This window comes from Delphinapterus leucas, chromosome X (genome assembly GCF_059928025.1).
Source record: "Delphinapterus leucas isolate spDelLeu-1000000601 "Yukka" chromosome X, BTC_Dleu_Yukka2, whole genome shotgun sequence".
NCBI lineage: Eukaryota > Metazoa > Chordata > Mammalia > Artiodactyla > Monodontidae > Delphinapterus > Delphinapterus leucas.
The window spans coordinates 33094143-33122000 of record NC_143150.1 but is presented as its reverse complement, the minus strand read 5'-3'; the positions used below and the strand labels follow the sequence as shown (position 1 = coordinate 33122000).

Sequence of the window (27858 nt, the reverse complement as noted above, 5' to 3'; positions counted from 1 at the left end):
AGACAAATCACTGCCCTCATAGAGCTTAATAAATATTAAAGATGAAAACAATGGAGCAATTTTAAATCCTTTAATCTATCACTCAGCTTTTAAAGACCTACATTGAATGAGTTTTGAGAACTCTTGCACATTTTACCTGAAGTTTGAATAGGGAAAAATTGATAATTTGTTTGGAATACATGGCAATAAGCTGGAAGGTGATAGTTAAAGTGAATGTTTGATTTTTTTGATTCTCACTTTTATTTTTCATTTATCAGTGTTATAATTAGACCCCTTGAGTAACTAAGGAATGTTATTGATTTAACTTGTGGATTTATTCTTTAGGATGGTCTTAATTTATATGGGGGGGGCGGGCGGTGTGAATGGACATAGTAGCCCTGAAAATTAAAATATGGAATCTGTAACTGCTGTCTTCTTTCATTGGAAGAATTATAGGATACTTAATGTATTTAATGTTCACCATGGGAAGTGAATGTATTGCTCAGTTATTTTTGCCTATGTGAGTAGTACAAGAGCTGACTCAAAGGAGATGACATGATGGTTCCTGTCCTGAAGTAAAATAAGATGATGGGGTTGTGGTGGAAAAATGATGTGGTCATGCCCATATTTGCTCACATCTCTTGTTGGTTTCCTTTTATAGAGGAAAACCAAAGAGAGTCTCATTTCTTATTTTTTAAGTTTCCTTTTTGTATTTTCTTTTCATGCCAGTTTCCTTTTTTTTCCCCTTAAAATTGCATTATCCTGATTTGCAGTTCAGTTGGCTCAAGCTGTGCTTTGTAATAGTATAAGTACCCCTTAGAATGGTCATAGTGGAGGCATTATACCCATTTTAGGGAATCAATTACATATATGGACACAGACACTCTGAGCTCCTTGAATGTAAAAGGCATATTTCATAAGTCTTTCTATTTCCTTATGCCATCTAAGTACAGTGCCTTTTACAGAGTGGATGTTCATTCAGTGTTCGTGGTAATGAATGAATATGAGTCAGGAATTTTATTTTTGCTTTCCAAAATACAAAATACTTTTTTATAAGCTCATGGAATTTTTAAAAGCTTACTTTTATGGAAAATTTCAAACATACAAAGTAAAATAGCATAAGGAACCCCCCCACAGTTTCAACAGTTTATCAATATTTGATGTTCTTATATTTCATCCTTTCTCTCCCCTTTCTTGTTGTTTGGGATTTGCTTTCACATAACCTGCATATTATTTTACACATAAATACTATAGTTCACTTCATTTTTAATATTTAAAAATAGTAATAATTCTGCATTTCATACAGAGTCTAACTTTCAAAGCCTTTCTTTTCTAGTATCAGAGAAGGAAACTCTTACTGATTATCAGAAGAAAAATCTGATTTGCTACATATGAACTGGATATTTTTAAGTAGTTTTATAACATACTGTCTTTCTTAATCTTTTAAAAAACGTATTAAAAGTTTCTAAAAACTACACTATCGTGATAAATTCCCATCTCATGGACATGAACCTGATTCTGCAAAATATTCTTTGGAGTAAATAAGCTATAGATTGGTCCCCTCAGAATTGATATTAATCAATGAATTTTTCTTTTCACAGTTCAACAGAACAGAACTCGCGTTAAAACCTATTCTGGTAATTGCATTCTCAGTTTTGAAATTTCTTGTTAAAAACCTATGGACCTTATGTTTTTTGTCTCTCTAAAATTAGATGACTCCATCATAAATATTACCATATAAAGCACCAGTTCTCAATAGAAAAGTATGCCACATAGTCCCTTGGAGATCAAAATTACTTGTATAATAACACTAAGATGTTCTTTGCTTTTTCACTATACTGACAGAAGCAATGGTGGGTAAAACTGCTAGTGCCTTAGCCCCACACTGTATTAGTAGTCTTTGTATTCAACACCATACCCTTCCTGTTAGAAAAATACCTGTAACATGCAGTTCATTAATGAATGTCCTTGATTAAGCAGGAAAAATTAATTTTATTAAATCTCAACTCTTGGGTATACATCTTTTCAATATTCTGTGTGATGAAATGGGAAGTACATAAAAAACATTTCTGCTGCATATGGATTTACAGTGATTGTCTTGAGGAAAAGCACTTGTGCAGTTTTTTGATTTGCAAGCTAAACTAGCTGCACTTTTAGAAAATAGAAAACCATTTTTACTCAAAAGAGCGAATGACGCATTAACTGATAATTCAGACCTGAATATTTGGCAGATATGTTATCAAAAGTGAATCAAGTGTGCTAGTCACTGCAAGGAAAACGGCTGAGAGTATTTGTTGCCAATGATAAAGTTAGAGATTTCAAGCAAAAATTCAAATTCTTGAAAACTTGGCGTTAGCCACCATACATCAATACTTAGACTTTTCTAATGAGGTTGGTGGTGTTTTTAATGGAAGTGATTTGTTAGATATTGTAAAGTGAAGTGTGACAACAGATCTGTACTAGTCAAACAATATTGTTCCATATGATCAGTGCATGATGTTCTGAAATCAAGAATGGGTAAAAGGTCCATTTAAAGTGCAAGATAGGGGCTTCCCTGGTGGCGCAGTGGTGGAGAGTCCGCCTGCCGATGCAGGGGACACGGGTTCGTGCCCCGTTCCAGGAAGATCCCACATGCCGCGGAGCGTCTGGGCCCGTGAGCCATGGCCGCTGAGCCTGCGCCTCCGGAGCCTGTGGTCCGCAACGGGAGGGGCCACAACAGTGAGAGGCCCGCGTACCGCAAAAAAAAAAAAAAAAAAGTACAAAAAAATAAAGTGCAAGATAGACCAATGGATTTTAACGTTAACAGAGTATGAAAACGTCATTGATCTGATATCAGATTCCACACTGCAACAACTATTTAAGAAACTAGCACTTACCCATTTTTGGTGTGGTATTATAAAGAAGAATATCCATAATTATCCGAAAAGGCTCCTAAAATACTTCCTTTTTCCAAACAACGTATCTGTGGGAGGCCCTGTTTTCTTCATATACTTGAATCAAAACAACATATTGCAACAGACAATGCAGAAGCAGATATGAAAATCCAGCTGTCACTGTATTTAGTTAAACAAAGATGTAAACAATATACTCTTCTATTTTTTTTTCTGCAAAAACCTTTGTTTCCATTTGGCCCACGGCTTAGGTGAGGGCCCCAGGGTGGTCAAAAAGCTGCCTAGTGGCTGCAGAGAGGGGCTCAGGCAGAAGCCCTGACACCAGGGGGATGCAGAGGGGCCCCTCAAAGACCGTTGGGCTGCAGAGGCCCTTGTCGTACTTGAGGGTGAGCCTTTGGAAGGGCTACTGGCTCAGCCCCCCTCCCCCCACTCCAACCCCGGCGGCAGCCTGCGCTAGTGGGAGGTGGGGTTAGTCAGGTGGTCGCCATCTGCTTGATGAGTTTCAGCTGCTCCTCCAGGAAGCGGCTCTCCAGGAAGTCACGGGTGGGTGTCTGCGCGGCCAGAGCCCAGGGGTGCAGGTCCACAAGGGCCTGGCTCAGGTTCTTCTCCAGGGCCGTGGCAGCTTCCTTATTGTCCAGAGTTTTACCCCATTCATCTTGGGACGGCTTCTGCGCTCCTGGAAGAGGGCACAGCCACTGTGCTGGTTTTGCATCTTCAAGAGATGCTGGGCGCCCTTGCCCTTCTCAATGGTGGACTCAGCAAAGAACTGGCCCATGTCCTCCAGAGCCACATCATCGCGGTAGAAATAGAAGCCCAGAGAGAGGTAGGTGTAGGAGGACCCAGATGCAGGTTGACCCCTGTGGTTGACGGCTGCCTCCACCTGGGTGGAATAACTCTGGCAAATCTGGGAGCTCGTGGTTGATCAGCAGTAAGGAGCTAAGCTCCAAAAAAAAACGGTGTTGGCTGGTTCCGGAGGCCGAGGACGGCATAGTGGTTGGTTCCTAAGGATGTGACTGGAAAAGAGGTTCCAGGGTGATTGGAGGCTGGAAAAGGGGGCGTCCCTGGGTCTGTTCCATTCAAACAGTGTTGAAGCAAGAGACGTCCGCAGGAGCGAGGCATGCCCTGCCTCTTCCCACTACATTTTTTTAAAATATAGTTTTCATTTTAAAACGTTATTTATATTAGCATGCAGTGGGTTTAATTTTTTTTAAATAAATATCTTTAAAATTTCTTAGTTGTAACTTCTAATATGATAAAGACACTGATCTAACCCACATATCAAAAAGCTCTTTGGGGTCCTCAGGTCCTGAGGCCAAAAAGTTTAGGAGCTGCTCGGTTAGTTGGGTTTTTTGTTTCTTTTCCTTCCCTATCCTTTTTTTGAATGAGAGACTCTCAGGATAGGAAGGTGTAGAGCATATGAGTTATTTCTTTGTATGATTTTATTAGCTATGAACAGAACACAATGTCCCCCCCAGTTTCATTGAAATATAATTGACATATAACATTGTATTAGTTTAAGGTGTACAACGAGATGATTTAATATATGTATATATTGTGAAATGATTACTACAATAAGTCTAGTTAACATCGACCACCCCACAGTTACTTTTTTATTCTTGTGATGAGAACTTTTAAGATTTACTCTCTTAGCAACTTTGAAATATGCAGTTCAGTGCTGTTAACTGTATATAGTCACCACAGATGTCTTCCAAATCACTTCCTTATCCCATGTATAGTTCAACTGATAATTTTTGGAGGACCCATGCTTTAAATCCTTCTATTTATTTCAGCCTTTTTTTTTTGCGGTACGCGGGCCTCTCACTGTTGTGGCCTCTCCCGTTGCGGAGCACAGGCTCCGGACGCACAGGCTCAACAGACCATGGCTCACGGGCCCAGCTGCTCCGCGGCATGTGGGATCTTCCCGGACCGGGGCACGAACCTGCGTCCCCTGCATCGGCAGGTGGACTCTCAACCACTGCGCCACCAGGGAAGCCCTATTTCAGCCTTTTGTTTTAGGGCATTAGGACAAGGTATATAATTTAATATATAATAAGAAGTCCTGTTTTAAAAGGTTGATTACTTTGTTATGCAAAATCAGAGCTCACAAATATTTACTGTTGGGGAGACAGCCCTTGGAATATTGAAATTAAGATGTTCTTGTGGCTTATTTACCCCCCGCCCAATCATCACGTAAACCAGATCTACTTGATTGTTAAAACTGACACAGCCACGCAACAGGAAGTTTGTGTACCTAATACTGTTCCTGGCATAAATTTCCTAAACTTTCTAATATAGCCCAAAATTACAGTAGCAATATCCTCCGTGTTAATTTGGTACCTGTTTTATGTTAGATCCCTTTGCTTTGATGTTTCACTCACTGTGAGTGTTATTTGTTTGTTTACTTTATAAGTCATGAAGATGGGTAAAATCCTGTTCCATTAAAGGACGATAGATCACTGTTACTGAGGTGTGGCATTAAGCACAGTGGGAGAGGCCTCCATTGTACGTGTCACACATGGAAAGAATATAACCCGTACTGGGTGTGGTGGGGAGAGGATGATGTTTGAATGAAAGTTGGAAGAGACTTTAAAAATACTGTGTCTAGGTCTTGTGTCCTAGCTGCAGATTACACCGATACGTCTATGAACTGCTCATGCAGCTTTGGGTGTGCCTCTTGCCTTCCTTTCCACCCTGAAGGGTGTATGTGTCCACAGGTGCGTGTGTGAACTTTTAACTTTATGGATTTGTTTGTAACATTTGAGAGAGAGTGAGAGCTTGTGCACTTTACATGTACAGATAAAACATAGGTTGGTTTCTGTTGACTTTCCCCAGCATTCATCATGATGAATTTGGAAATGTAAAAGTTGTTTTCATTCTGTGGCCTGCTTATAAAAATGTGCAATGGATTACATAACCCTTGCCACCATCTTCTGTTCCCAAAGCAATTTTCATTACCCATAGTAAAAACAGAGATGCTGTTCACACACATACTCACACACATGCACATACACAAACGCCAATACCCCCCCCCTTGGCCCCGCACACCTGCACATACGTCATATGATGAGACATTTAGAAGGTTACAGCATGGGCTGCAGGCCAAAACTGGCTGAACTACTGATGTGATACAACAGTCTTTCAGGAAATGTCCTGGTATTTACTAAGTAGAAGATGTCCATTTTTAAAGGGAGTATCCGTTCCTAGAACTTTCACCACAATATTTTGCAGTTGAAGTGAATTCTATCATGTTATGGTGAATAGACTTTAAAATCAACAACTGGGTGTTGACAGATTTCACTGTGATCAAAGATTAGCCTTAGAGTTCAGAAAGCTAGAAAGCATATACATTCCAGATGACCAAGAAAGGGAAAGACAAGGAAGCTGTTTCTGGGTAGCGTGATCATTGAGGAGGTTATTTTTTTTTAATTTTTGGCTGCATTGGGTCTTCATTGCGGCGAGCGGGGGCTACCCTTTGTTGCGGTGTATGGGCTTCTCGTTGCCGTGGCTTCTCTTGTTGCGGAGCACAGGCTTTAGGCACGCAGGCTTCAGTAGTTGTGGCACGCGGGCTCAGTAGTTGTGGCTCGCGGGCTCTAGAGTGCAGGATCCGTAGTTGTGGCACACGGGCTTAGTTGCTCCATGGCATGTGAGATGTTCCCGGAGCAGGGCTCAAACCCATGTCCCCTGGATTGGCAGGCGGATTCTTAACCACTGCACCACCAGGGAAGCCCGAGGAAGCTAATTTAATAGCACTTGGGACAGACCCATATAAGTGTTGTGAAGTGACAAGTGTGGCTAAAGAAAAGTAAGGCTGGGGAAACCCAACATTGCTGGCCTGTCACTGATACTGTCTTTTTACCGGAGGCAATTGCCTGTGCCCCAGTTTTCCCTGGAAATGCATGATAATACATACACATATACCCTTTCTTCCAGTTAGCCCAAGGTGCTTGAGCATTCCTTACTACCCCACATATTCCCTGACTGGCTACAGGCAGCTAGTGCTATGCTTGTTTCAAAGATGGTGAAACTGAGACTCAGGAAAGTTGAAGAGACTTCATATGGTGAGTCAGCAATGAAAACAGGTGGAAAAACACGTCCTCTGACTCCTGACTCTCTATTCCTTCTGTTCGGGATTGCGTTGCCTTTTGATAGTTCATGCAGCTTTTGTGGTTGATGAAATAAAGTGCTTCCATTAAGGAGACAAAATGTAATCCAGTGTCTGCTAATGGTGGTTAGTGATGAGGACAGGAGAACACTCTGCCTCCTGATGTGGGCTGTCCTGATGCTTTTTACAAGTGACTGCAATGTGAGTCGCCTCCTTATTCTGAGATTTCAATGTTAGCATAAAACGCTTCACTTTGTTTTATATTATTTATAAAGGACTGAAGGATCTATTATCTCACTTTCATACTTATTAGGTAGGTAGAGCAGATTAGGTAGGTAGAGCAGATGGTATCATGCATATTATATCCCAGACAGATTATAACGATGGCCGCCACTTACTGAGCACCTTGCTGGAGCCAGAGCCCCTTATGCATTTATCTCACTTAATCATCATCGCAACCCTCTGAAGTTCGTGGAATTAGTTCCACTTTTATAGATAGGAACCTGGGGCTCAGAGAAGCTAAGTGATGTGTTCATGGTCACACAGAGTTGAAGTCAGTCTGATTCCTAAGACCCTGGTGCTCCCATTGCATTCCATTTCCTTTCAAATGATTGACTTGCCCTATGTCAGTATTAGAAATGGTCTCCTGAACCTAGCACAGTACTCCTATTGATTTATTGTTCTCTCCCATAAAGGGTGAGAACTCATAGCTAACCAGTTGCTTCATTTAACAATTAACTGATTAGAATTGCTAGACCAGTTAAAAAAAACAAATTTCAATAATAAGAATATAGCAGTTATCACATACCTAGTGCTTACAATTTACCAGGCTATGATCTAAAATTTGAACGCACATTAAATCATTTAAGCATCACAGCAATGTACAAAATAGTTATCGTTATGTGATGTAGTTACTATTATCATCCCTGGATGAGAAAACAGGCACAAGAGCTTAAGCAGTTTGTCCAAAGACAACCTAGAAAATTGTGGAGACAGGATCTGAACCCAGTCTGGCTCCAGAACTCTAAACTACTCAGCAGTACTGCCTCTCAATAGAAAATTCAGTTCATCAAGTATTGGTTTCGTTCCTGTATGCTAGGCTGGTAGAAAATATAGTTCCTACACTTAACAGCTTATGTATTCAACAGAAAACAAGATATAGATACTCGCAGTTAATGCTCTGACACCTAGCATATGGAGTGTAAGTGTTGTATAAAGACGTAAGTATGGATCGAGATGAATAATAGAACGTAAGTGGTCTGGGACAGTTCATTTGCCTTTCTAAGTAATGCACTTTCCTATGGACGAGTGACTTGGCCTCTGGGGAGAAGCTGGTTCCATGTGTTCTAAAATAAGCAGGTTACTTGGCTAATGTTCAGACTTTAAATAGGTATGTGGGTTGTAGCTATTCGACCTGAACCAACTTTAAATTCCCTTGTGTTCTTGCATGATTTCAGTGGAGCTGGAATGAAAAAATTCACTTTTCTCTAAATGTTGTGAAGTTCGAATTTGTTAATACTTGGCAAAATACTGTGAGGCTGACAGGAAGGGGATTCGTAAGTATTGTATCATTGCTTTGTCAGGGTGCTCTCTCTCTCTAGCAGGAAGTGTTATGACTTGCTCTCTAAAGTTGCAATTGTGAGAAGAATGTTGGGTTTCCAGATTGGCGTTCTGGGCGTGGGAGGTTCCTTCTGTTTAGTGCTGCGAGAAAGAAACAACAGGTTTGCTCTCATCCCGGAAGGGTAACAATTTTAATATTATTTCGTTAGGCTCTAACTTTTATATTATGGAATATTTAAGCAGAAATTTACTTTAAACATCTCGAAATTCTTATTATGTGTTTGGGTAGTTACACATTTGGAGACGCTTTCTAAATCTTATGTATTCAAGTAGAAGCAAATTTGTTTTAAGAGAAAAATTTGAAGTTTAGAATCTGACTTGTTCTCTCTCTCTATATTGTCTTTTCTTTATTTGGGGAATATTTTAGGGACTTAATCCTAATTATATAGCTGTATCTATCAAGTCAGATGCCAAAGGTTTAAATGACAGAAACTCTTACTTTATATCTGGGGGTTGGGGCGAAGGGGAATGGAATTTCAAATACTTTTGATCCCTGTTGAATGGTTTTTCAAAATTCTGTGAAATAGAAGTTGAGGGTAGCTGTCATGACAGAATATGGCAAACAGATTGATATTCTACTCTTACAAAATAACTTATGACAAACAGTTGTACTGGTGTTTATTCATACTTTCCAAAATACATGAAAATCATTGGTGATGAGATTTTGGTGGTGTTACTATAATATGGTAGTGATAGTGATTTCTGATGCTTACAAACTCACCAGAGTTTTCTATCACGTGGTGATCATATGTTTTATTTCTCCTATTTCAATATAGCTGGTTGTATAAATCTCGACTCCGAATCAAGGGTAACCTCTCAAATTAGTTGTACTTAACTACACCCGTATGAGGTAAAAAGTGAAGTATGAAACAAAAGAGTCTAGTTTTCTCAATTAACAAGTACTATATTTGAGAACATATAAGCAGGGTATGTTATACTGCATAGTCACTATGTTATATCTATTAGTGACTAATAGATAAACTTCCAGCTTAGCTCAAAGTCTAAGCTGAAATTTTATCTCTAGTGATTTCTGAGTTGTACATCATAATATTTTGTCTTGAGTTAACTGGTCTGATCTTGCCTTGTGAGAGATATATACCTGAAGGTTGCCCTTGGCTTCCGTGTTATTTTTCACAGGAAAGGAGAATGGAAATACTCCTCAAGTGTGAAGGTTAATTAATTTCATTAGCAGCAGATATGTTTTTTTCATAAATTATTCACATATTTTTGGAAAATGTCAGAGTTTACTTAGGAAATAAAGGGATTGGACCTTTTAAAAGAAGAATGTGCTATTTCAATCCAAGGAGTTAATACTTCTTAGCTTTGTAAAGATGGGAAAGTAGAGGTATAACTTTGTTGTGTCTTTGGGTTTCATATAGTATTCTTCATAATAGGAAAGGGGGCTTTTAGAATACGGTTAAGATGTATATTAAATATCTACAAAACTCTTGTCTAGCAAGAATTTAAAGAATGTCTTCAATCTGACTTAATTGATGTGAATGTTTCTATGGGAAAAATTATTAGCTTATTTTAAAATAGCCATTGCTTAAAGATCTTATCTTTATTAAGACAAAAAGAGGAAAGTAAACTTTTACTTAAAATGGAAGTATTTGATATTCCTCCAGGAAATGACACAGGATTGGGCACCCTTTGGGGTTTAAGTGACTCACAGATATTGGTACTTGAAAAAAAGATCAATTAGAATCTAGCTTATGCTAGATCCTAGAACAGAATAGAGGTGTTTCCAGGAAATGAACTCATTTAATAGCTAAGTAGGGTGAAATCACTCATGGGATGTCTGGGGTTTGCTTTACAGTAATTCAGGAGGTGGGGGGGAGAGAGAGGGGTGGGGGAGGGGGAGATAGGGAAGGGGGGGTCAAGAAGGGAGGGAGGGAGGAAGCAGGGGAAAAGAAGAGGACAGGAAGAGAGAATCAGTGTGGAAATCCTGATAAATCTGATAAATGTAGAATCTGGATGATGGGATTATGGGTGTTTGCTGTACATTTTCTCTTTTGTATACATTGAAAATTTTCATAATAAAATTTTTAAGTACAGCTTTAGTTTGCAGCAATTTACATTATTTCTAAATGATACATTTATCTATAAATTGCAGGTTTGTCAAAACATGATGTGTGCGTGATGTATATTATTGTAAAGGTGAAATGTGCTGCTTGATTGCCAAAATTGTTGCCAAGTAAAAGCTCTTTCTGAAAGCAAAAAAAAACCTTTGTTTGACTTTCAGCTAAATTCAAAGAACAGGTTGCAAACATCTTGAAGAGTTTTGTAGTATCTTGAAGTATTAAAGACCAGTAGATAGTTAAAGCATGCTAACAGGCCAAGTGCCTGTGAAGAATGTGGGAACATTATTATGTCTTGACTATTTTGTTCCCAGCTTTCTCTATAGAGTATGCATGTTGAAAACCACGCGTGACAACTACTTAGCCTGCAGTATGTTTAAGTCTGTTCAGTTTCCCTACTTTCGAACATCAGTTCATTCAACAAACATTTAGTAGGGGCTTATTGTGAGCCAAGATACAAAGTCAAACGAGGTACCAGCCCTGCTTTCAGGGAGCTCACAGCCTAGTGGAGGAGATAGAGAAGTAGATGGTGGGACACGCTGGGGGGTGGGGAGCTCCCGGAATTGGGGAAGGGGCGTCACTGGTTAGCAACCAGAACCCTATGCTGCATCTCCTTTAAAACAACACAGACAGAACATTTGAGGTGGCTTAATTGGGTGTAGGTATTAGGGAAGTAGGAAGAGGGCTAGTTTAACTCTGTGTGCATTACTTGGCAAATAACAGCCGCCTCTGCTCCCTCGCCCTCCTTAATAAACCTTCACCCTCTCTCATGCATCCATGGGCATTGTTGGAGCAGCATACACGCAGGAGATAGCAATCCCTTCTTCACATTAAATACAGTGAGCTAATGTTTCAGTCTCCTTAATGTTTTTGGGTACATCCAAAGCAAAATTGCACTTATAGGCAGGCAGCTACTTGAGGTTGGATAAAAGGGAGAGTTAGCCTTCAGTCACTGATAGAACCTTCCAGAGTTCATTGCTCAATTGATTTGGAATTTGAAACGTATTTTGTCATGTAAATAGTAAGTTAGGTTTTTTAGGTCATTTCACAAATGTCCCTGAAATGGTGTGCTATGTTACCAAAATGATATGTTTTTGTGTTCCTATTATTTTAATCTAAATGAATTGTAGAAGCATAGTTGCTAAATGTATCCAGATGTGTGTTCCATCAGCCAGCTGCTTTATTCTCTAGTCCCGAATCCTGTACAGCCTAACAGCATATATAACAGTGCCTCATGGGAAAATACTGTCTGTTCTATTGGGGGTTATCTATCAATGTCCTCTGTGTAGTTTTACCAATTTGCGGCTGAAATGTCAAGTAGAATTACCAGAGGGTCTAGGCCTGAAAAACAACCTCGTTAAGTAAAGTATGTTCTACATGTTGAATGTTGCTTTCATCACAGAAGTCTGCTCTCCACGTTGACTATAACGAACAATTTTTAATAATGCTGAGGTGCTGGAATAATAAACAGTAAAATCCTTCACCACTTCTTCTGTCTGCTTTTACCTTTCCTAAAGTTTCAGGACTAGAAACCTGTGACACAGGTGAGACCAGTTAGAGTTTGACTCACTTGTGACTTTCAGAGCAACAGATCATTAAATTGAGAAAGAGGCATATAACCTCTTAAATTATTACAGTTGCTCCTTTACCAAGATTCCATTAAAGTTTTCTAAAAGTAAGCAAACAAAACTCCAAGCCGCTTGCCCCTGGAGAAAAATCAGCTGTAAGGTAAAAAACTAATCACTAAAAAAACTAGGAGTACCACAGTGATGGCTTATGTATGAAAAAAGAAATCCTAAACTCAAAATCAAATCGTCACATTGATACTTGAGTGTTTGCTTACATTTGTACTAAGTTATTAGCACTGATACAATGGGAATGGTTGTTTACAGTAGTTAGCATGTAAGTGGCTGAAATTAAGGGATATTAAATACAGGGAAGCAGAAACATGTCATATATAGGAATGAATGTGCCACAAGAGAAGGTCAGCATTCATGTCCTTCTTTTGAAAAAGTATGGCCTGTTTTATTGTCAGTACTCACTTAACACCAGTATTTTGAAGAAAGAAATTTTAGAACTCTATAATATATAGTATCTACTGAACCCATTGCCAATATTCTATATATTTTACACAGTTACAGTTTTGGTGATTTCAGTTCAAGGATTAAGTGAATCCCTCCTTTAAGTAATAAAAACGAATTAGCTGAAAGGAACTGCATTTTCTGGCAACCGTTCATATTTCTCAATATGATGGTCACATTTGTTAGGAGGTTTTTTTTGTTTTTGTTTTGTTTTTTTGGCTGTGCCATGCGGGATCTTAGTTCCCTGATTAGGGATCGAACCGGTGCCCCCTGCAGTGGAAGCACAGAGTCCTAACCACTGGACTGCCAGGGAATTCCTGGTTAGGAGTTTTTAAATTATCTTCCATAGGGTGCCTTCTTTCCACAAAGCAGTGTGTAGCCTCTTTGTTTTTATTTTTATGGTACGAGTAGTTAATTACCTTCTCTCTCACATACTCTTTTTTTTTTTAAATTTTACATTTGCTGCACAGCTCTGTGTCTTGGGCAAAGTCACTCAACTACCCTAGGCTCTTGTTTCTTCCCTAATATAATTTCAGTAATCATTGAATATTGGGCATGTTGCAGATTATCACCACCCTCAAAACATTGCAGTCAACTGGAATATTTTTTGAGCCATACCTCTGTACCCAGCATCCAGCAATGGATTATCATTGTGGGAGTATCCGGGAGGAAGATGAAGTTTAGACTCTGTTCTTGAGAAACAATCTTGAAATAAGACTTGCAGAGCAAGTAATTAGACAAGTATTTGCGTGCTCTTGGTGAAAGAATGGTTGTCTTTGATTGGGGAAGATTATTCTCTTGGACCAAGTTTGAGGATCAGTGTGGAGGAGGCAGATGAACTGAATCTAGTAGGATGATGGATGTCCCAGCCAGACTGTACTCACATCCACTTATATAACTATAGGAGGAAGTCTATAATTAAACTGCTAAATTTTGTGGCAAGATTCTAGATCCTGTGGGAGTTGAAGAGAAAGGTCAGCAGGGGTGTGGAGTCACTGGGAGATGTGGTTTGGGAGCGGATGAGGCTTCTGCTGAGACTTGAAGGATGAGTAGGATTTGGATAAGAAGATAAGAGGAATAAAGAGGAGGGCATTATAAGTGTGAAAGGTAGATACAGAGAGAGGGAGTTCTTACTAGCAGGGAGGGCAGGAGGTAGTGGCGGCAGGATAAAAGGTGCTGATGTAGGAGTTAATAGGACGGGTATCGTTCAGGAGGATGGTTGTGATCAAAAAGCTAATTTTGAGTGTTGTTGAAAGGTTAAACTGGTTAGATGTGACTCGTAGGAACACTAGAGGACCAGGAATACCAGGCAAAGTTTAGACCAGCTGTTTAGGCATAAGGAATTATAGCTTCCTGAAATGGGACTGACATGATCAAAATGGTTGTGGGTACTAGACGTGGACCTTTTTTGATTCAAGATATTTACTAATAATGCATTGTGTCTCTGCGTAGAGTGCTGTGGTGAATACAGAGATGAGTAAGCTGTGTTTCTACTTTAATAAGTTTATAGTCTGTGGGGAGATAAATTCATTCACTAAGCCGTGGTTGAGGAAGCTATGCAGTACAGCATAACGATTGAGAATGCTGACTTTGGTGTCCGGTGGAGTTGGGTTTGAGACCTGGCTCTACCTTTCTCTAGCCATGTGACTTTGGGCAAGTTACTCAACTTCTCTAATCCTGTTTGCTTTTCTGTAAAATGGAAATAACAATATTACGTGGTTCATAGAGTTTTGCTGAGAAATAACTTACATAATGTATATAAAGCATTTAACACAGTCCATATAAACAATTAGTCCTCCAAGAATGTTAGCTGCTATAGTATAAACTTACAATGATATGTTATTATATTAATTATTTATATTACCTACTCTGTAGGCACAGTGAGAGGGGCTGGGAATATGAAGATGAATGGGAAACAGTCCCTTCCATCCCATCAAAGAGCTTATGTATAGTAGTATTAAATGCTATCCTTGTGGTGACTATATTTTCCCATTCAAAAATTAGTACATATGGTCTGACAGTAAGATATTTAAAATTGGAGCTGTCTGAAAGGATCCAGCACTGGCTGTAACAGAAGAAAGCATGCAGTTCTGTGAGAGTCCTGGGAACAGAGAATTTTTCTCTCAGGTGGGGACACTCCAAAGAGTCTTTCTCAAAGATGCTTTTGAAAAGTACATAGGAGACAGGTGAACAGCATACCACTAGAGAGAAGCACAGAGGAGAAGGAACAGAGGTGGGAAAATACATGGCCTGTTTGGGGAATAGGGTGTGAAGAGAGTGTGATTCCAGGGTGTGCAGTGTGTGTAATCGGAAGAAACATTGGAAAGATAGACGGGTATCAATACAGCAGAGTGTAGGGCTTAGGATGTTGTGCTTAAAAGTTGGGACTTGGGCTTCCCTGGTGGCGCAGTGGTTGAGAGTCCGCCTGCCGATGCAGGGGACACGGGTTCGTGCCCTGGTCTGGAAAGATCCCACATGCCGCGGAGCGGCTGGGCCCGTGAGCCATGGCCGCTGAGCCTGCGCGTCTGGAGCCTGTGCTCTGCAACGGGAGAGGCCACAACAGTGAGAGGCCCACATACCGCAAAAAGAAAAAAAAAAAAAGTTAGGACTTGCTTTTGTAGGAAACATACCTTAGATCTGCTCTTCAGGAAGTTAGCAGCGTAGAGATTACATTGGAGGGAGACAGGACCATAGATAGATCAGCTAAAAGGCCTTTGGAAAAGGCCAGACATGAGGTGATAAAGGGGTATGATGGAAGAATCCAGAGAGCTTAGTGATTTACTTCAATCTCCAGTGGTTTCTTGTGGCCAAACTTCTCAAATTTGTAAACCTGGAGACTGAGGAAAGTAGGGAAGTTGAAAAGGAGACCTGATTTGACAGGAGAGATATTTGAAAAGGGGAGAAATAATGTGGCAGTAAGTTCAAATGTAGGCATTTAGACTCTCCTGACTGGAATTTTCCTCACTGACCTTGCTTCTCCCTTGACCAGAGGGTCAAGTCCAGATTTTAAGTGTGGCCTTTCTAAATTAGACCCTGACCTTCTGCTCCAATTGTGTCTCTCTCAAACCCTAGGCACAGTGCTCCAACCACACTATCTTTCTACAGCTCTAGAGTATCATCTTCCTCTAGAATATCATCTTCTCTCTGCCTGGAATGCCTTTACCAGTGATATCTGTCTGAGGAAGCCCTACTTATGTTTTAATATAACGTTCAAAAGTCACCTTCTCTGGAAAACTTTTCCTGAAGCCCACCACTGTCACCCCACCACTCAGTGAATAGGCTGATGGCATTAATATTATGTCTTTGTTTTTCCATCTTTCTCCCCACTGGACAGTAAGGTCTTTGAGAGGAGACTTTGGGTCCTAAATCTCTATATCTGCAGCACCCAACACAGTGCCTGGTACATATTAAGCCTTCAATTAAGGCTTGAATATACATGAATAAGTGGGTGAATATGATAGACATTCAAGTTGAAACCTTCTCAAGTCATTTGGAAACGCGGCACTAGAGCTTGGTAATCATAGTGAGAGTGGGTGAGCTTTAGCTGAGAGTGTTGCACGCCCATCTGACCTGGAGACTAGTGCTGTTGACTTACCTACTAGTGAGGAGGCAGGGTGGTAGTTTCTGTTGGTACAGGTAGGTATGTGAAGTGTGGCTGCTCCAAAGCGCTGCCTGTTTTGGACAGAGGAAGGTGACAAATACACAAATACAAATAATGTATTCTTCCATGTTTTGTCCACCCTCTCTTCATGATTTGAGCTTACCAGCTTAAGTGTGTGTGGCCAAATCTCTGATTTTAAGTCATCAGCCTCACTTTACCAATTCTGTTTACCTGGCATACAAGTGGCTGGATAATGTCTATGGTGAATATGCCCTGCTTTTATCTTTTAGTTCCTCTCAACTTCAAGAAAAAAATATAAAATTCGTAATCAACTCTTGATTATCTATGGTTAAGTTTCCCATTGTGTGCCCTGCTTCCTGACCCGAGTGGTTCTGAATGACACAGATTAGTAAATAGATTATTTAGTCAGCAGCATTCCTAAAGTGAATCACCTTAGGGGATGAAAACAGGCACCACCCCCCCTTTCCTCATCTCCATCAAATGCCTTTTAGAATTTGAGTAATAGTTTCAGGTAGGTAGTTGTAGGTACACCTTTCTCAGCAAAGATTTGTGTTGAGGGTTTAAGTATAGTTAAAGGAGCCAGTGGAGTGGTTTCATAATTGCTGTATTGTTAGTCAAACTCTGTAATTAGGGATGACTTCATAGGCATAAGATTCCTCTATGGGTGACGCCCTGAATTCAGACCCAGTTGTACACCATATCCTTTTATGACAAAACAAACAAACAAGGTTTTGTTTGCTTTCCTTTCATTCCCTTATTTGAAAATCTGTTTTCCTGTGTCTCAGATGTTTAGGGAGAGGGTTTGCTTTTCTCCTGATGCTTTCCCTTTATAGCGAAAGCAGGCATAGGAGCTAGGGAGGAAACAGAATTGGGGACAGATCAAAGTGCTCTGCAGATGAGAGAATTCAGAAAAATGCAGAGACCCTGGAAGCTTTTACTTTTGATGGTATTTCATTTGGCTAAATTTAAATGGAGGAAAAATATATTTCTTTTCTTTCTTTCTTTCTTTCTTTCCTTTCTTTCTTTTCTTTCTTTCTTTCTTTCTTTCCTTTCTTTCCTTTCTTTCTTTCTTTCTTTCTTTCTTTCTTTCTTTCTTTCTTTCTTTCTTTCTTTCTTTCTTTCTTTCTTTCTTTCTTTCTTTCTTTCTTTCTTTCTTTCTTTCCTTTCTTTCTTTCTTTCTTTCCTTTCTTTCTTTCCTTTCTTTCTTCGCCTGCTCTCTCCATGTAAATAAAGTTCACTTTTGTGGGAAGACAGACTGGGGAAAAGGACACATTTCAACATATTTCAAAAGTCAGACTTTCTTTTTACCTACCAATCACATACTGTGAAATTGAGGTTAAACTTTTATTCAGCAATAATATTTACTTTTTACCTCTTCACCTTTTATTTTGCATTGCTTATGAAAAAAATGTGCAACGTAGGAGGAATGTGACAATATTGACAAGCTGTTAGCTATTTTTTTAAGTGGTCCTGATATAAAGTAAAAATTGTATTTAAAAAAAAAATCTCCTGGCCGTTCTTCAAGTTGTGTTTAGAAACTGGTCTTATGCAGGAGCCAAACTGAGTCATGGGTAAAAAATGGCTGACAGATTTTTGTTATTCCCATCCTTCTTAAATTACTTCGACTTAAAGGCTTATAATTTTTATATATGAAGGAGATCTATTATATTCTGTAGTCAATAATTATAGGGCAAATGACATAACTTTTCGTACATTCCATTTAAAAGGTTCTTAGTAGAACTCATGCCTTATATTTATATAGCCTCTCACAATTACTTAGGCATTGATTTGTTCACCGTTTTCTTTCATTAAGGATTTGAAGTTGCTGTATAATACTTTATAGTTTACAGTGTGCTTTCACATGCCGTCTTTAATCTTCACAAGGACCCTGGGGAAGTAGTTATTATCGCTGTTTTCAAAAGAGGAAACTGAGCCTTAGCAGGATTAAATAAACTTGCTCATAGACACACTGCTAGGAAGTAGCAGAGCCGGGGCATTAATTGATGTCTTCTGATTCCACATCTCACAATCTTCCTATCATAACATACTGCATTCTTGGGTGGGGAACAACAGTTTGCCGCAAGTGTTCAGGATTGAATCAACGTGTCTATAGGGCAATAACGATGTCATCATCTATTTTGCTTCCTAAACCCCAGTCTGGGATGTTTTACTTGCTTTGAGAGAAAAAATTCAATGAATGCCCGATGAAGAGGGATAGAGTTTTCAGTAAATTTGCAAGTTTTCTAAAAATCTGATGTTCCTGTCTTCCCTAAATTATTTAAATGTGATATTTTCTCCCAAGATAGTATTTCATTGCTTGATTTCCTTAAAGATTCCATCAAATACCTTTGAGTAGTCTTAAGGACAAACTTTTTTTATTCATAGTGGGGAAAAAAAAGTCTGCATTAAATAGCTAATTTAAATATTGTGATTTTTGTCAACTGAAGTGTATATTGTAAGCCTTTTAAACTTTATGTTGGATTTCTTAAGCTCAGGTGCCTCAGGGTAGCATTTATTTATTTACTTTCAAATAATTGTAAATAAATGAAATTGAATTTATTCAAGTGAGAGACTCCTAAATTAAGCTATTTTGTTATCCTGGATCAAACAAATGTTGTTTTGGGAATATATGTGTATTGCAGTTCTTTTTACTCTTAGTTGTGCCTCTTCATGTCTCCTGTAGATGAAAAATCTGAGTTACAGGTGTAAAAGGGGACACTTTAAGCTTTCATTATGATAATTAGACAGGAATAAGAAGTTAGAAAACTTTAAAGTATATTTTGGGGACTTCCCTAGTGGTCCAGTGGTTAAGACTCCACGCTCCCAATGCAGGGGGCCCAGGTTTGATCCCTGGTCGGGGAACTAGAGCCCGTGTGCCACAACTAAGACCCAGTGCAGCCATATAAATAAAGAAAGAACAGAAAGTATATTTTGGGTTTTTTAAATGCTGCATTGTGTTAATATTTTTTTAAGTAAACAAGTGCCTCGAAATCATTTCTGTGAGATCTATGTATTTCCTAATTTTGCACGAAGAACAAAAGTACTACTTTCTTGGCCTGCCTGAGATGGAATTAATAATCCTTATGGTCTCCAGAGTCTTTCTCCTTCTCTACCTTTTATTACAACCACTAATTCACTTTATGTCAAATTATAATTATCTACATTTTTTTGTCTGCCCCAGATTGTAGATTCCTTGAGGGCAGGAACTAGGCATATAACAGACGCCTTGGTAAATTGTGTGAGGGTAGAGGTGTGTGTTGGGGGAGGTGTATAAAAAGAGGGAAGAGATTTCTACCCTGTTCAGACCCGCTGCTTGCAAAGGGGAGAAGTGGGAGGGAAGGATTGAGTCAGAACCCACTGTTCAGCAGGGATAAAGGGTGCGGTGGGGCGGGGGGTATGTCCAGAACCATCTTTGTCTAATTTTCTCTTTTATAGAAGTGATATAGTAGTATGAGAATAAAATCGTCTTTAAAAAAAAAAAGACTACTTTAGATTATTATTGACTCACGAATTGCCCAAACTAGAAAGGACCTTTAGAAGTAAAGGAGAGGGGCTTCCCTGGTGGTGCAGTGGTTAAGAATCTGCCTGCTAATGCAGGAGACACGGGTTCGAGACCTGGTCTGGGAAGATCCCATATGCCGCGGAGCAACTAAAGCTGTGCGCCACAACTACTGAGCCTGCACTCTAGAGCCTTCGAGCCACAGCTACTGAAGCCCGCGAGCCTAGAGCCCGTGCTCGGCAACAAGAGAAGCCACCGCAATAAGAGAAGTTACCGCAATGAGAAGCCCGTGCACTACAACAAAGAGTGGCCCCCGATCTCCACAATGAGAGGAAGTCCGCACACAGCAATGAAGACCCAACGCAGCCAAAAATAAATAAATTAATTAATTAATTTTTTTAAAAAAAGAAGTAAAGGAGAGGCCACATGTTTTGGATTTTCTGAGACAGTCTCACTTTCAAACTTTTTGTGCCATTGTTCTGCGTGGTATTATTACGGGAGATGGGCAATAATTTTGTATTGAAAACATCATTACTTAAAATATACATGAAGAAAATTGGAGTAAATCCTATATAGTATTTTTGTAATGAGAGGTGTTGAACACCATGTTAATAAAATATAGAATATTTTTTTTTGGCCACGCCACGGGGCATGTGGGATCTTAGTTCCCCAACCAGGGATCAAACCTGCAGCCCCTGCCGTGGAAGCGCAGAGTTAACCACTGGACCTCCAGGGAAGTCCCTACAATACTTTTTAAAGTACTGTTATCACTTTGCAGCTAAACTTATGCAAAATCACTTTTTACTCTTAATCTTTAAAATGTCTGCCTTCGTGTCCAACTGAAGGTCTTCACCTTATAGATTCCGAGACTGCTCTGAAAGGAGTATTTACCCAACTTTCTACTGAGAAGTTGTCCCTCTTTAGTGACATTTTAACACCATAGGTAAGAAAAGTTTATGAACCGGCAAGTTCTGTTTTATGTTTTTAAAAAGTCTGTTTTTATTTAATTTTAAAAAAATATGAGTCATTATAAATGTGTTACATTATGGTGGAAACTTAGCTAAAACTTCCCAGGGATTTGAGAAACCTGAGTTTGAATTCCAGGTCCATGGTCTCTCTGAGCCTAGGTTATCTCTAATAAGAAAAAAGGGAGTAGGAATATTTACCTCAAAAGGCTGTTATGAGCGTTCAGGGAATTAGTAGGAATATGAATTTGTCTAATGTAGGCCTTGACACAAGTTGTTGAATGGATGAATTTATGAAAATACTATTTTATTGAGTGCCTTACTACCTGCCTGGGACTGTGATAAGTTGTAGAAGTGACAACTATGGGTGTGCAAAAGACAGATGTGGCCCAGCTCTCTCTTGAGCGTCTCTGTACTAAGTATTAGTCATCATGGCAAAAAAGATGAGTTGGCTAGTAATTTTTTAACTTTTAATAAAGATGTCTAAAAGGGGGAAATCCTTGGTGGTCCAGTGGTTAGGGCTCCATGCTTCCACTGCAGGGGGCATGGGTTCAATTACTGGTCTGGAAACTAAGATCCCACGTGCCGCGGTGCGGCCATAAATAAATAAATAAATCCCACAAATACATATGAAAGGCTATTCAAAAATTATTTTTGAAATGTCTAAAAGGGGTAAATATAAGATCTCAAATTTGCATTTCACATAGTTTGTGAAATTTTACACATAGACTACTTTTTTGAAAAGGCAACACATTTACAACAGTGAAGCTATTCTGTATGATACTATAATGGTGCCAAAATGCGTAATATGTGTTACAATGCCAAGAGTGAGCCTAATGTAAACTATGGACTTTAGGTGACAATGCTGTATCAAAGAAGATTCATCAGTTGTAACAAATGTACCCCTCTGATGGAAGATGAACAGGCAAGTTACATTATGTGCGAGTGTGAGGGCAGGTGGTATGTGGGAGCTGAATTCTCTGTGCTTTTTGCTCAATTTTGCCGTGAACTGTTCTAAAGAGTAAAGTTCTTTAAAAAGATTAAAAAGACAGAAAAAAACAAAGCCAAAACAAAAAAGGACAACACATAATCATTTTCATTTCCTTCTGTCTAAAAATTGTTAATAGGTTGGTATGTGGGAATTTTCCATTGTGATACAGACCTCCTTTCTCTGTTGCAGGGCTCAGTCAAGTTTTTCTGTAAAGGTCCACATCATGTATATTGTACGCCAAGAGGCAAAATAAGAATATTATATTATTAATATCAAGGGTTTAAATATTATTTCCACAGATTTTTACTTATAAAAGTCAAAATATAATAAATATTTGAGTACCTTTTTTGGTAATACAACTCTACTGATGAGAAGAATGGAATTTTTTCCCCCCCTGGGGTAACATTTCACTTAATTGAGGTTCAAACATTTGACAGCAAATGTTTATCTGTAAAAACCATACTTAGCTTGGGGACCATACAGAAATAAGCAGTGGTCCAGATCTGGCCCACAGGCCATAGTTTGCCAAGCCCTGACTATTGGTTAAATAGGTAAAATAGGGCCAAATCAGAAAGAGTATAAACTCAAATAATATTAATAAGTTGTGTACACAAAGATGTGTTAATTTGCCTGCTCTTGTGTGTGTTTCTGTATCAAAGCCAAAAATAATTTGTTCTAGTTGACTCCTTTTTTTTTTTTTTTTTGCGGTACGCAGTCCTCTCACTGTTGTGGCCTCTCCCGTTGCGGAGCACAGGCTCCAGACGCGCAGGCTCAGCGGCCATAGCCCACGGGCCCAGCCGCACCGCGGCATGCGGGATCCTCCCAGACCGGGGCACGAACTCGTGTCCCCTGCATCGGCAGGCAGACTCTCAACCACTGCGCCACCAGGGAAGCCCAGTTGACTCCTCCTTTAATGGGAATGATTGATAGCTGTTTTTATACTACCTGAAAATCAGTTTTTTCACAGTGAAAGATTTTTAAATGGCTTAATGGGAAAAAAATGGTGATATATGGAAATGGTGATATATAAATGGAAAAAATGGTGATAACTATGTGAGGTGATAGATGTGTTAACTTTTATTGTGGTAATCATTTTGCAATATATGTGTATATCAAATCATTATGATATACGCCTTAAACTCACACAGTATCATATGTCACATATCTCAATAAAGATGGGAAAAATGGAAATAGCCAGTAAGATAGATAGATACGTAAATGCTAAATGAAAACGTTATTTTTTTAACACTTATTCATTTATTTACTTATTTATTTATCGGCCACGCCACATGGCATTCGGGATATTAGTTCCCCAGTCAGGGATCGAACCCGTGCCCCCTGAAGTGGAAGCTTGGAGTCCTAACTACTGGACCGCCAGGGAAGTCCCAGAAAAGTTATATTTTACACGAATCTTTGGTCACATAATTTTGACTTAGTTTTGGCACATATAACCAAGAATTTCTGTCATTACTTGGTACCTTCCCCTTCCTTACATTCTTTGAACGTAATGTAAGATTTTGTCCTTGAAAGGAAGATTCACAAGTATTTTTTTCTGAATAACTTTTGGTAAATGATAACTTCTCATTTGTTTGTTTTCTTTATTATGGCTGTAGCTAGAAATATGAGGACCTATTCAGATGGTTTTAGTAGTTTGCATTTCTAGAAAGTGTAAATTATCCCTAAAATGAGAGTTTGCAGGAGCGCTTATAATCATCACAAAATTTTTTTAAGTCTTAAAAAAATTTTTTCTTCCAGTTTCATTGAGATATAATTGACATACAGCACTGTATAAGTTTAAGGTGAACAGCAAAATGATTTGATTTCTATACATCATGAAATAATTATCATAATAAATTTAGTAAGCATGCATTATCTCATATAGATACAAAATAAAAGAAATAGAAAAAAATTGTTTTCCTTGTGATGAGAACTCAGGATTTCCTCTCTTAACAACTTTCATATATAATACACAGCAGTTTTAATTATATTTATCGTGTTGTACATTACATCCCTAGTGCTTATTTATCTTATCGCTGGAAGTTTGTACCTTTTGATCACCTTCATCCAATTCCCCCTCCCCTTACCTCTGCCTCTGCTAACCGCAAATCTGATCTCTTTTTCTGTGAGTTTGTTTTTGAAGTATAATTGACCCACAACACTGTTAGTTCCTGTTACTCAACATAGTGATTTGATATTTCTGTACATTTCAAACTGATCACCATGATAAGTCTAGTTGTCATGTGTCACCACACAAAGATATTACATAGTTATTGACTATGTTCCCCACACTGTACATTTCATACCTGTGACTTATTTATTTTCCAATTTATAATTGGAAGTTTGTACCTCTTAAGCTCCCTCACATTTCTTTCCTCCCCCTCCGCCCTCCCCTCTGGCAACTACCTGTTTGTTCTCTGTATCTATGACTCTGTTTCTGTTTAAAGTCTTAAACCCTTCTGGTTTCTCTTTAGATCTTTAAATGGATGAGATGGCTACCACTCAGATTTCCAAAGATGAGCTTGATGAACTCAAAGAGGCCTTTGCAAAAGTCGGTAAGTGTTTTTTGTAGAGTAACTATAGTAAAGCAAACTTTATTTGGTACTAATCAAAGTTATTTCTCTGAAAAATTATATGAATGGTTAATCATGAAACTTAGGGCAAGATGGTTAGAACCAATGGAATAAAGTTTTAGAAGCTACACTTTAAACTGTGTTATTGCTAATTATATCTAGTATCTAATATGGTCAAAGGTTTTTAGTCCAGGATCCCAGTCTTTAACTGGGGGCTGCTGTGGCTCCTGAAATTTTTAGACAAATTTTGTGTTGTTATTGTATTTTGTTTATCATATTTTTCTGAGGAGAGGATTTGGAGCTTTCACCATATTCTTAAAGGGCCAGGTGACCCCTGAAGATGTTAAGAACCATTAGATGATGTTTTACCTTTCCCTAATCAGCGTGGCTTTCCTGCCTTTTTCATGGATCTTATGTGCCTTTGGAGAATGCACACTGTTCGACCTTCTTAAATTGAATTAGCATTGGTATAAGATGGGAAGGATTAGCCTGCCACTTGGTTTATCCTTAAACATCACATAACATGTCTTTGAATTCAGCAGCTGAATTGGAAGCAATTTATAGTATTTACATTCCAAATTTCAGTGCTCAGGTCAAGTCAGTGAAGATAATGAGAAAACAGGGTAAGACCTGATTATTGATGTGTGTGCTCACATGAGTCAACATGTGCTTTGCGAGGGAGACTAATACTATTTGGTATCTCCTTGATTAAAGGGTATGAAGTTAAATCAAAATGATTTGTTATTTAAATCAGAATCTACTCTTTGACCTGTGTTGGGAACCCCATCAGTGAAAAGTGAGGAAATACACATCCCTATTCCCATACGTTTATGAGCAACATTTTCTATGAAGTCATTTAGTAATAACAACATGCCTTGGGAAAAATAATGACTCCCCCAGCCAGCGTGACTATTCATAATCCCATCAGAATTCGAACTAGGAAAAAATAAGTCCTGGATCTAACACTTTAGTGTGTGTGTGTGTACGTGTACAAAAAAAAGGCAGTCAATTAACTTGCCATAGATACCACTTACTGGAAGAAGCGTACTACTCAGTTTAACATAGATTGATTATGAAAAAACAGCAGGTGAATTCTTGGCTGCAAGACTTTTTAAATCGCATTATTCTGTAGAAATTGTTCTTATCATAATTGTTTCCTTCAAACCTTCTGTTTTATTTATATTCATCTTTCAGTGTTTGGGACAGCCTGATTTGTTTTTTTTACGAATAGGATTTGGGGGTGGGGACCTTATTGCTATTGCTTAATCTTCAAGGCCTCACCTCCTCAAATCAATGTTTATTGTTGAATACAAGCCTTGTTCTCATGTGCAGCCTCTTGGAAATATTTGTGTGCAATATTTTTTAAAAATTAAAGCTAATTTGAATATGGTTTACCTGATGGCACTGGGATACTTTTATCAGTAAAAGAGCTTAATTGCTCTTTTAAAGCTTAATGATATAAAGAGGGTTGACCAGTTATCTCCAAGGAGGAAACAGGGCTAAATTGGTCTGAGAGATCAATTAGAGCTTGGACTGAAAGAAAGGGTCATTGTGGAACTACTGTCTTACTTTAAATCATACATCTTGGAGGGTTTAGGGTAGGCAAACACCTTCCCAAAGGTGGGAGATTGAGCTGTGTGTCTTATTGAAGCCCTACCAGGCATGTATTTCTATGATATGTAGACTCTTATTACTCTATATGCTGTAAATAGGAATTCTGGAGTCCAAAATTTCTGCCTGTTCCACATATTATTATTTTGTATTCCCCCTCAGTATCTAGCTCACTGTTGCACACGTTAGGTTTTCAATACATAAATAGTTAATTGATTGAATTCCAAGGAATTATAGGTAGTCTTTTCATGTACTGGGACTTTGTCATTATCACAAGCGGTCTTTGTTATGAAGATTTTCATCATGGCGGAATTTATTCTGAAGGCTTTGGCCATTACAATGTAACACATAAAATTTATATTTTTCAGCATATTTTTAATATGCTTGTGTATAGTCTGTCTTTTAGAAAAGTGTTTAAAGACTCAGCTGAATCTTTTGATTTTCCCTTAAAATATTTGTAGTTTTTAGTTATTCTTATTTGCAGAGCCCTTAGGCAACTGTCAAAGGTGTTATGGAAATCCTTTTTTTTTTTCATTCAGGGAAACTTGATTTTAAAAACAAGCTCTATAACCTATTTTCCTGACAATTCTTTCTTACGGGGAGGGGAGGGGAGGGAGGACTACTTTGTCTCAGTTCAATTGTGACACAATATGGAAATCATTATATGATTTTTCCCGTCTATTAAAAATAATAGCCTTGATTATCTCTTTAGAAATTCAGCAAAATAATAGTGTGTGGAGAAAATCTCTGTAATTACCACTAATCATGGGTTTTGTTCAATCAATTAATAGTGCTTTGAAACTCTCTTTACTAGCAATAAAAATCGAGTATTAAGATTTACAATTCTCCTTTCACTCACTTTCTGCACCTGCTTAGTGTTAAGTTCCAAGCAGTATATTTTCATTTAATTATTTTCGTTTTCTCAACATTTGTTTCTAGTATTTTCCACTGGGATAGCAGAATCCTTGGCTCTCATTTTTTCCTACTTCATAATGTTTCTGTTTTAATTTAAAATGCTGCAATGCTGTATAAGTTCATTCTAAAGAAGAATAAATAAAACTTTTCAGAACACTTAGGAAGTAAATATTTTACCAAGGAGAAAATGTCTTTTGCACTCTGGGACTTTAATCTTGTTATAGAAGCTAAAGGTCATTTGAATGATGCCTTGTCATAAAGATAAATTCATGTATTGTAGATCTTCTCAGATTGGCTTTAGTCCTGCAAACACTTTTTTCTCTCCTAAGCAATAGACGCTCAGGTTTTTTTTCCAAACAGGAATTCAACACTTCTGAAATAAAATAATGGGGTTTCATAAATGACTAGGAAGAATGTGGGTTTATTCCTTTGAGGCTGCCCACCAAACTAAGACAACAATTTTTGGTTATGGTGATTGTAGCTGTACCAGATTTTCTCATCTCAGGAAGTTGAGTTATTTCAAATTACTTGATATTCTCTAGTATGTAAAAACCACATCAGGATGATGCCGCAAAAAGCATGGTGGTTTCTTTTAATTTACTTTTAGTATTCAATAAGATGACACCAGTGCATATTTGTTTAATTATGGCTTAAAAAATTAAAGCTACAGCCCAACCAAAAAAAATAAATAAACCAGTGCTCTTTCACTGTGCCATCTGGTTAATTATCGATGGAATATTAGAAATGAAGGTCTCAGGACAGTCTGAAAACCATGTTTTGACTGTGTGGAAGATAGGAACACAGATTGGGGGTGTGCGAGAATGCGCTCGTGTGTGTGTGTGTGTGTGTGTGTGTGTGTGTGTGTATTTTTTAAGTGGGAAAGTGGCAGCAGGTGGAAAATGATGGCCAAACTGCTGGAAATTTTGAGTTGGAA

General features: G+C 38.5%; 1 protein-coding gene and 1 pseudogene across 5 annotated transcripts in view; one reads left to right on the top strand and one right to left on the bottom strand.

The window, feature by feature from the left end:
• Window positions 1–27858, top strand: part of PLS3 (plastin 3) — a 90227-nt gene that overhangs the window by 23121 nt on the left and 39248 nt on the right. Inside the window, exons 1-2 of one of the 5 annotated variants that reach the window (XM_089904155.1) lie at window positions 1594–1616; window positions 24300–24380. The exons of 1 other annotated variant lie outside the window; for it this stretch is intronic. In XM_089904155.1, the coding sequence (XP_089760281.1) occupies window positions 24308–24380 (73 nt within the window). In that variant the 5' untranslated portion in view covers window positions 1594–1616; window positions 24300–24307. Of the gene's footprint in view, window positions 1–1593; window positions 1617–8610; window positions 8715–24299; window positions 24381–27858 lie in introns of those variants that run through there. 3 more of the 5 variants (XM_089904154.1, XM_089904156.1, XM_022556686.3) reach the window with 3 other exon arrangements.
• LOC111165784 (ferritin light chain 1-like) lies at window positions 3046–5930 on the bottom strand (annotated as a pseudogene).